Source organism: Equus quagga, chromosome 1 (genome assembly GCF_021613505.1).
Source record: "Equus quagga isolate Etosha38 chromosome 1, UCLA_HA_Equagga_1.0, whole genome shotgun sequence".
Taxonomy (NCBI): domain Eukaryota; kingdom Metazoa; phylum Chordata; class Mammalia; order Perissodactyla; family Equidae; genus Equus; species Equus quagga.
The window spans coordinates 119,635,572-119,645,710 of NC_060267.1; the positions used below are offsets into that span (position 1 = coordinate 119,635,572).

The following is a 10,139-nucleotide window of genomic DNA, read 5'->3' on the forward strand; positions in this document are numbered from 1 at the left end:
GGGTTCCCGGAATTCTCTTGTGGAATTTTCCTCATTCCTGCCTACATTTTATAGCTACAGGAAGGTATTACAACAAGCATGCCTCATTCACACAGAGAGATAAGATTCCAATTATTTGCCAAATTAGTCAGGGGCTTTGTCGTAACTTCCAGCCTTTCGGTGACTCAGTTTCAGTAGTAATGACAGCCGCCATTTACTGGCAGCTTACCCAGTGCCATGTGGCATGCCCAGCACTCTGTATGCACTATCTCATTTAATGTACACGACAGTTCTATATGGTGAGCACTGTTGTTATGTTTATTCTTATTGTCCTAATCTTGCGGCTGAGGCAGTCCAGGCTTAGAGAGTTTAAATGACCCTGCCCCGAAGCTAGTAAGTGCTGGGGTGGGAATTCTCTCCCAGTTCTGACATCTTAACCACCAAGCCACACAGTCCCTGACTTAGAGTGATGAAACATTCTTGGAAGCTCAAAGTATGTTACATCTTTGAGTCAAAACCTTGGAGCATCGAGGGCCACAGATGAGTTGTTTGGGGTTTTTTAAAATACTTTATTTAATTTTTATTTTCTTTTTATTTTTCCTTCTTCTCTCCAAAGCCCCCCAGTACATAGTTGTATATTTTAGTTGTGGGTCCTTCTAGTTGTGGGTCCTTCTAGTTGTGGCATGTGGGACACTGCCTCAGCATGGCTTAATGAGCAGTGCTAGGTCTGCACCCAGGATCCAAACTGGCAAAACCCTGGGCCACTGAAGCAGAGCACGTGAACTTAATCACTTGACCATAGGACCAGCCCCCACAGATGAGTTTTGAAATGTGTTTGTCCCACACAAGTGCTTTGAGGTGTGAGAGAAGAGGAGGAAGTTGGCTGCCAGGAACAGGAAATGGAGGAGAGCTGGAAGGATCCATGAGCAATGCTGGTTTTGTGAGTCTTGGACGACGAGCATGGCATTGTGGTCACCTTGTGCGTCCTAGGCATGGAGCAGGACTGGTTTTATAGAGAGGACAGCAAACACCCAGCAATGAGGCATTTGTGGGGCTTTGCTCCCAAATTATACCCTTGTCTTGTTCCAGTTCAGTGCCTCAGTAGAACTAAATCTCTTCTTCCTGAAATTCTTCCTGTACTCGTTATCCTCCCCTCTTCCCCACCTTTTTGTTAAAGGCAAAAAATTTGCCTTGTTCTGCTAGTGGCCAGTGTTGCCTTTGGCTGAGTGACAGACAAGTTTCAACAAGTCAACTTATGAAATGCTTTTCTTCCAAAGGCCTCCGAGAAATTCAAACTCATCATCTTACCTTTACAGCTGAAGCCTTATGTGTCGAGCCACCATAGCCGGAATGGGAAGATTCTCTCAATATATAGGCATGGTTTTTTTGGATTGTCTTTTGGGTTATTTTTTATAGCATGCCTTTTAATTAACCTTATTCGCGTTAATAATATTAATAGTTATCATTTGATGAGTGCTTACTCTGTATCAGGCACAGTGCTTAAATATTTTCATACGTTACCTTATTTCATTCTGATATCATGCCTACACAGAACATATTTGTATTATTATCCCTGCTTTACAAATGAAGCACCTGAGGCTTAAAGAGGATAAGCTATTTGCCCAAGGTCACACGGCCAGTAAGTGACCAAGTTGGAACAGGAACTCGGTTGATTCCAAACACTTGCTCTTAACCTCGACTCTGCACACAGCTGATTACAATGTACATCTAAATGGCTTAAACAGTTTTCACTTTGAATATTTCCACTAACTTTATCTCTCTTTTTATCTTTATTTCTAGTGTCTTCTACAAATGCTTCTGGGAGCTGGAGGACCCAGATAACCGTAGGGCTATCTGAATACGAGACCCCCGCGCATTCTTACACCAGCTGCTATGGCAACATCTACAATCCTTTGCCCTCTCCAGGCAGGTGAGGAAGCAATGCTTGCAAATTCTACTAGCCTCTACTTGGTCAAAAGAATTCAGGGATCCTATTTTACTTTATGAATGCGAAGTAACCTAGCTCAAGAGTTGGCAAACTATAGTCTACAGGTCAAAACCAACTGCCACCTGTTTTTGTAAATAAAGTTTTATTGGAAAACAACCATAGTCGTTCATTTACATATTATATATGACAGTTTTTACACTATGAGGGCAGAGCTAAGTAGTTGAACAGAGACCATATAATCAACAAAACCAAAAATACCTGGCTCTTTAAGAAAAAGTTTGTTGACTCCCAATCCAGCTCACTCAAATTTGACCCTGTTCTCAGAGTTCCCTACATTACATTGTGTGTCTGAAGGGTTTTTTTAATTGTAGTACTTGAAACTGTATTATTGGTGTATCCACTTAAGACTCTTCCGGAACCTTGCAGGAGAAATATCTCTACTCCAGAAAAGGCTGTTCGTACCAAGATTCCTCGCAGTCAGTTGGCGGGCTTGATTTCAAACATTTGCTGCCTTTTTGTGTCTGACCCTCTGTTCATTAAAAAGAAGCAACAGACGCAGCCAGCTGTCCTATTTGTGAAAGTAGTTCTTTGTAAACATTTAGGGAAATATTCAAGAATCGATTGTTTAAAATGTGATTTAAAAAAAGATTGCAAATTCTGAATTGCATGTTCTTCAATTCTTTGTATACACAGGAGTTAAGTTTGAAGAGATCATTTCTTCCTATCACTTTCTCACAGAATATGATCCGCACCCATGGTGCCAAGAAGTAGAGGATTTTCTGAGGTTTTTTTAGAAAATTTAATTTTGTTTTCTTTACGTCAGATTCCTTCAGGCATAGGAGACTCACACAGGCTGTAGCTTATAAAGATGTCTATATTGGTGAATTTGAGACATAAGTTTCTTATTGAAGCACTCAGTGTTATAAGCAAATTGAAGATATTCAACTCCAGAAGCCTTATTTTTCTTCTCCGTATTCAGTGGGAGTTTTTCTTGGCTTGAAATGTTAGGCCAATTGTCTGAACTCAACAAAGGGTGTGCTCAAAATAGAATTTTAATGAAAATATACCGCAGAGGATGTCAAATAGCTTGGGCTTCTGTAAATAATTCTTGAAAATGCATTAGGAGCAAGAACTAAAATGACTTTGGCCCAAAATTTGAGCTGAACTTTTTCAGCTCAGTTTTTTAATCATTTTGCATGAGACGTTTGCTAATAGTTGTCGTGTTTGTATACTTCTACTTTTCTTTTTGTTGACTTAGTTAGAAATGATATGAAACATTCAGTGCATAAGACGGTTTTAATATCCTTAACACCACTTTCATTGGACTCAGGAAGTGCTAAACATTTTTAGAGAACATCTGTTTTTACCAAGTCTGCCCATCTATTTCAGCCAGCCCAAGATGGCTTGAAAGGGGAATCTGATAACAGAGGGGGCATAACGTACAGGAAATTAGAAACTATTTAAAGATCCCTATTGTGTGTATGAGAGAGATAGTGTGCACGCACACATGCATATGTGTGATATAATATGAGCTCATTACGGAAAATTAGGAAAATAGTAAAGGAATGAATAAGTAGGAAATAGTTTACCCATAATTCTACCATCGAGAGATAGCAGCTATTAACATTTTGGCATGTATCTCCCATTTTTCTGTATCCATTTTTAACATGGTCGTAATGATATCATATATACAATTTTACATCTTTTGTCATATATGGAATTCTACATCCCAGGTTTTTTTTACTTAATAACATAAGTATGTTCCTATATTTTTTAAAAAACTCTTTAAACCTTATTGTATGTGATCAATATGATATTCCACTCAGTAAATATACCATACCTTAACAGTTCCCTATATTTTGAATTTGAGCGGTTTTTAGATTTACTTTCTTTTTTTATTCTGAGTAATGCCGCTGTTAAAACATCTTTTGTGCAGAATATTTGTCTGAATTCCAGATTATTTCCTTAGGATACATTCTAATAAGTATAATTAATAGATTAAATTGAAAAGTGTCTTTTTTTCCAACTCTTGCTTTCCAGAAAGATTTGCCAGTTTACCCTCCTTCCCCACCAGCCCTGGAGTTATGGGAGTGCTTATTTCTGTCTGTTTTATTTAGAATTTTTTCATTATGATACAGTCTGATTAATTTAACCTGTCCTATTAATAAGGCAAGTATAGTAACAATCATCTGTAAAGCTTTAGAAATTTGCTTAAAGATTGCATAAGTTATTTTTGATGAAAACATAATTCTTAAAATAAGAGAGAAATTGGATTTCAAGATAAAAATGAAAAACCTTAGATCTGCCCTTAAGTTAAAGATTTGAAATGCTTAGCAATAGGTGAATGTTTTGTTAAATAAGTGAAGTGCATATTATTTAGAGAATCCTTTCCCCCGGAGTGTCCAGGTCTTCATACTAGAGAAAGCTACAAACATTTACCAACAAAAATTTTTTTCCTAGTAGGATTTGGTATAATTGTCAGTGACATCAACGTTCCAGAATTAGAAATGTTGAAGTCTCTTATGCTACCTAATATATAATATAATAAAATTCTTGGCTCTACAAACTGGGTTTTCAAATAACTTTTTTTCTTTCACTTCCTGCTTTCCGTTTTTCTTTCTCTTCCTTATCTAACTCTACCTATTACTAGGCAAAACCAAGGGCTTCTGTCCCGGAAAATGGTTGTGTCTCCAGAAATGAGATCAGTTTTAAATTCTCTTTTGCTAAGGGTAGCCAGCTGTAGTAAGTACAGTCCCGCCGATCTGTGTGCTGCTTCTTGCGTAGCAGGAGTTTTGCTTGCCCTGACTGATGTGTGAAGTTAAGGAAATCTGACTTTGTTTTTTATATTAGATGCAAATACTAAATACGTGGATTCATATAGTATTTCTTTCCAAAGCTCTTCTTCCAAAGGCTTTTTAATCACTTTACTAAAAGACATTGAAATTTAAAATAAGAAATCTACTAACTATCTAACCTATTCTAAACTACGGTTTTAAGAATGAGGTTTTGCTTACTGGAGTGGTTTGTGTAATAGGATGCTCTTATTTGGATATCCCACCCAAGGCCTATGATCTTTAAATGTGATGCTGTTTCCAATTTACTTGACCTGTATACCCTAGAGATGTAAAATATGCTCTGAGGTGCCCCTGTCTCCCTCTAAACATTTGTCTCTGAGGAAAACATCTAGTACATCCCTTTAATTTGAAGAATACTTAAAATGTGGCTGTCAAAAAATACTTTTTAATAAGATAAAGAGAAAATGGACATGTGTCAAAGTGAGAGAACAAAGTGTCATTAGTGAGAGAACTAAAAGAATGGTTAAACTGGTTTAAAGAGAATTCAAGAGACTGAATTCAGTACATGGAAAGAGAAAATGCTAGAATAAGATTACTAAATTAGATACAAAACCAGTTAATGTCCAGGGCGATAAAACTATAACCATAATCTTTTATACTAAACAGAAGTTATTTGTATTTCTTCCAAACAAAAACCTACAAGTTAACATGCAATTTAACACAATCTGGATCCTAATCCAATGGTAAATGTAAGCCAGACAAAGGTATATCTCTCTAAAGAACTAAATAATCCTTGCATGGGCCTGATGGACAATGCGCCAGTATGACATTGAAAGAACACGCAGTCATGTTTTGCCTTATTTCCAAGTTTTGGGTGATTTTCTTAACCGTGCTTTCTACTAACTCCTTTGAGTGTAGTAATCTTTGTTCCCTGGGAACAAAAATGACCACAAGTAGTAACTTTTCTGGTTTCCTTTCATAGACAGTACACAGAGACCAGTCAACTGGACGGTACAGATGGAAACCGATTGGAAGACAGCCTGGACAGTAGTGAGCAGAGGCTCTTTTGGCATGAAGATTCAAAGCCTGGAACATTAGTCTGAACTGCAGTTGGACCTCTTGACCAAGCACTGCATTCTCACACTAGTGTGCCTTGCAAAATGTGTTCGTCTTCCCAGAAGGCTGTTGGTCTTTGGAAACCTAAGGGCATCTGAGGTGGAAGTGAATCACACACTAAGCCACACAGAGCCCCTAAACAACAACTTGCCTTTCAAAGTCCAGTCACTAACCTGACAAACCAAGGTTGGACCACACATTGAACCGTTGCCAAGAGAGGATTCGGCCTTTATCAATAGCAAGCACTTTTTATGGGATTAAAGTTGTTGAAGGCAAACCTCGAAACTGTGAACAGTGCGTTCAGGGTCTCCACTAGGAAAGAAGGAGAGGGGAAATTTCAGAGCACAATTCAGGATGATGAGAGAAGGGAAACTAGAAGCTTCTGAGTCATTCCTCACCATCAGAAAGTTTGAATTTGTGAGCTGGTGAAGAATAACATGCTATTTCTACACAGACATGAACAATTTAGACAGTATTGGAAAATTACTTGAAGAGAAGTTGGATTTTCATGAAGTTCAGAATGAGTGTAAATGTTTTTAGGATATTATAAAGAGTGATGGTTTTCATAAACACCATAAAATGGGTTCTGGAAAGACTTATCGCTGTAGCATCCTGTAATATAAGTTTATGGTAGCAGACTGGGGAAAATGAAGCAGTCCACTGAATAATTGACAAACTCTGCTTGGAGAATTTTCTAAGGTACAATATCATTGAGCTCCTTTTTTCTTTCTACACCAATGGCATGATGAGCTATTATTCAGGCTGGTAACTTTCCAACTGGCTGTCCTTTGAAATGGCAGACTTGATATGGAAAGTTTAATAATCGAGCATTTAAAAAAGTATTTTAAGGTAATACAGAAAGAACCTAAAACAACAACAACAACAAACCCACATCATTTTAGATGAATTGCGTGCCTTAAAATGGTGAACATTAGAAAATTAAGCATACTGTCTGGATTCCACAGGTGGTTCTAAGTCTCCAAGTGACAAAAACAAGATTGGTCATAAAAAAAACTCCAAGCTGCAGTAGATTTAATTATGAGGCTAAAACTACCTCATACTTTCCTTGGAAGAACTAATTAGCTATGGTTTATTGTAGGTTTTTTTTAAGAACAAATATTTCCATATTCCAGATTGATCTTTTTTGTCATCTCTACTCTGCTTCAAAATTGTGTACAAGGTGCTCCTTCTCCCCCTTTTATACAGGTTTCTTGTTCATATTGTGAATAGAGAAGTTTCCGAACAACCTTTTTTGGAACATTTTCTATCTATATTCCAAAGCATGTAATATATACATAAAGATGATTTGTTAAACTGGTCCTTAGTCATTTGTATCATTAAAAATGAAGTTTGGGGAAAAAATTTGGAACAAAAAAAAGACATCCAAAAAAGTAACTTATTCCTTTTTGCATATTTGTATAGTCTTCTAGAAACAGAAATACCCTTTTGCATATTCTTTTACTGTTCTGACTTTTTAAGACCTATTATTTTTTTACATAGGTCAATAAACAAAAAGTGTGCTACTGAAAATGTTTCCATATTCTTCTATTTATGTTCAGCGTCCATACAAAGCAGTGTAAAATTCTCTACTTCAAGTAATCATGTTGGACAAGATTGCAGTTATGGTATTACCGTATTTTATTGATTCCAAGATGTACCTTTTCTCTCGTATTTATATCTCTGAAATCAGGGCGCATCTTTTGATTGATGGCTTGTTCTAGTTGATTTCACAGTGTTTTTTTCTTTTTTAGTGAAACGTAAAATGATGCTGCGACTTACTATAAAATTGTCTTAGAATTGATGAAATATGGTAGTTTATTGCCTCACTGAGGATAACTGATGGGAGTTTTTAGGCTTCCTAATCCTGTGAATGTTGTTTATTTGTAACAAGTAATTCATCCTAGTTTCACAAACTAACAAAAGGTCTTTTAAACTCAGGAAACTGTTTCATCTGACATCTTTTTATCCTGCACAATGGGGAAAGGAAAGTGGGAAGTCAAATGTAGGGAGACCTTAATATTTCTGTGCAAGTACCTTACATGAAAATAAACCTTTTCCTGTTCAAGAAATGGTATGCTGAGAATTGCAAGTGCACCTTGAAAGAACGAATAGAACTTGGCTCCCAAATGGAAAAGGAAGGTATAGAAATGGAAGTGCAGCAGGCCTGCTGTATAATTCCCCCTATCTTTTTTGAAAAAATCTCTCAATCATATTGTTTGTATGCTTATTAATAACTAAAAAGTGACAGGTAAATTTTTCAACCTATCATATTCATATGTTTTTTCTTACAAAATATATACTCAAAAGTAAAAATTTTAAATTCATACATGAAGCAAATATATAGCAAAAACATAATCATGCCTGGTAAGCCTAACATTACCAGATATAAAAATTATCAATTTTTTCTCTGTTCAGATTTTTTCTATGCGTATAGTCATTTTGTTTAAATACAGCATCGTATTATAAGTACAGCGGTTTTTTTCTGCTTTTTCTCCCCCAATCCCCCCAGTACATAGTTGTATATTTTTTCAGTTGTGGGTGCTTCTAGTTGTGGCATGTGGGATGCCACCTCAGCGTGGCCTGGTGAGCAGTGCCATGTTTGTGCCCAGGATCTGAACCAGCGAAACCCTGGGCTGCTGAAATGGAACACACGAACGTAACCACTCGGCCACGGGGCCAGCCCCATAAGTACAGTTTTATAACTTGTGTTTTCTCCTAACACACCTTGGGCCTCACTCCATATCAATATATATTGATCTACCTCACAAAGATGTATGTTTCACAAGGTAGATTTAAAAAGTTGCCTCACTTTCCTTGATGTTTAATTTTTTCCTACATTTGAGACTATTATCAGAATTCTTCCTTGTATTCATAAAAGCTTAATGTTTTAAGCAATAAAGATTCCAGAATTGTTTTAAACTATTAGTTTGGCCTGTTCTTAGGAACAGAGGTTCAGACTAAAGAATTTCCCCAAATGTCAGTCTTTGTGAAGAGCTTTCAGAATTAGAATAACGACCTTCTTCAGTAGAGTAGAAAAGTTTGGACTATTTTCTAGAGTAGTGCTTCCCAACTATCAATGGTGAAAGACCAGTTTTTAAAATTTCCAACCGTTGTGGGCCTGTAGTTTATAGAGTCAAATAAAAGTGAATTACTAAAGGAAAAAAAGTTAATCTAAAAAAACAAATTACTAGATAAGTGAAATAACAGATACAAAAATATACATTCTTTTATTATTAGATTCATCAGACATAAAACTACTCTGTCAAGTTGCAATCAAAGTTTCTAAACACTGACTCTCAATTTCTGTGCTTGCCTCGTCCCAAGTTCCAGTAACAGAGTCTCTAGATGACCCTTTGAGTTGCACTGACCTGGCGTTCTATCGAAGAAAGCTCTGTATCCCTGCTCGTTAATAGGGCAAGTCATCTGTGATCCCCTGTTATCTCACGGGGTATGAAGATGCAGCTTATATCCAGAGAGAAGAATCTTTTAACACATTATGTGGAGCCCAGAAGATGATGCAAAACTTAACTCATCTTTCAGCTCAAAGTTTGTGGAGCCCCTTATCGCTCATGTTTCCCGCTCCATTCCTGTCCCCTCCTCGGGGTTCCCGTAAGTCTGTTCCTACTCCTCTGCCTCCTCTCCACGCCCATCCTTGTACCACCCTGGAGTAGAAAAAAGAAAATAGCCTGCTGCAAAGATGAGTTAGCATTTGTAGAATTCTACTTCAATGTGTGTCACCCATGTGCTAAGGTGTTCACATGATATTTGCTTATTTAATCCCAACAGCCCAATGAGGTATATAGTGCTATCTCCATTTTACAGATAAAGAAGCTGAGAATTAAGAACGTCAAGTAATTTGCCAAAAAGTCACTCAGCTGTTAGGAGAAAAACAGGAAACAGATCCTGACTTGTCAAACTCCAGATCCTAAACTACCACCACCTTGTTCCAAGAACAGCTTCTCTATAGCAAGGGAAGCAAATGATTTTTTTTTTTAAATATAGTAATGAAAATTGACCGACTACACGCTAAGCTCAGCTTTCCTTTCTCATTGCTTCTTAAAGATAATGGACCTAATTTTCTTCCATTTACCAGTGGCAGAAAGGCAAAGAGGCAGGTCTCAGTCCAAACACAGGTCGAGATAACCCTTATCTAGGATTCTACCTAGTCTTAAGTGGCTGCCCAGTAGGCTGCATTATTTATTGCTACGCGAGCTCATCAGAGGACCCAGAACATTTTTTAAATTGTTTTCTAGTCAATAAAATGTCTCACACCAGTGAATATACTTGTTACAATCACAGAT

The 10,139-nt window shown here is 37.1% G+C and overlaps 1 protein-coding gene across 4 annotated transcripts in view; it reads left to right on the plus strand.

Moving 5' to 3' along the window:
* Positions 1-7,157, plus strand: part of FRMD4B (FERM domain containing 4B) — a 310,626-nt gene extending 303,469 nt beyond the window's left edge. For 3 of the 4 annotated variants that reach the window (XM_046666037.1, XM_046666009.1, XM_046666026.1), the window contains 3 exons: positions 1,780-1,909; positions 4,578-4,669; positions 5,705-7,157. In XM_046666037.1, the coding sequence (XP_046521993.1) occupies positions 1,780-1,909; positions 4,578-4,669; positions 5,705-5,820 (338 nt within the window). In that variant the 3' untranslated portion in view covers positions 5,821-7,157. The remainder of the gene's footprint in view (positions 1-1,779; positions 1,910-4,577; positions 4,670-5,704) is intronic. The other variant, XM_046666018.1, reaches the window with a different exon arrangement.
* Positions 7,158-10,139: the final 2,982 nt, after the last annotated feature.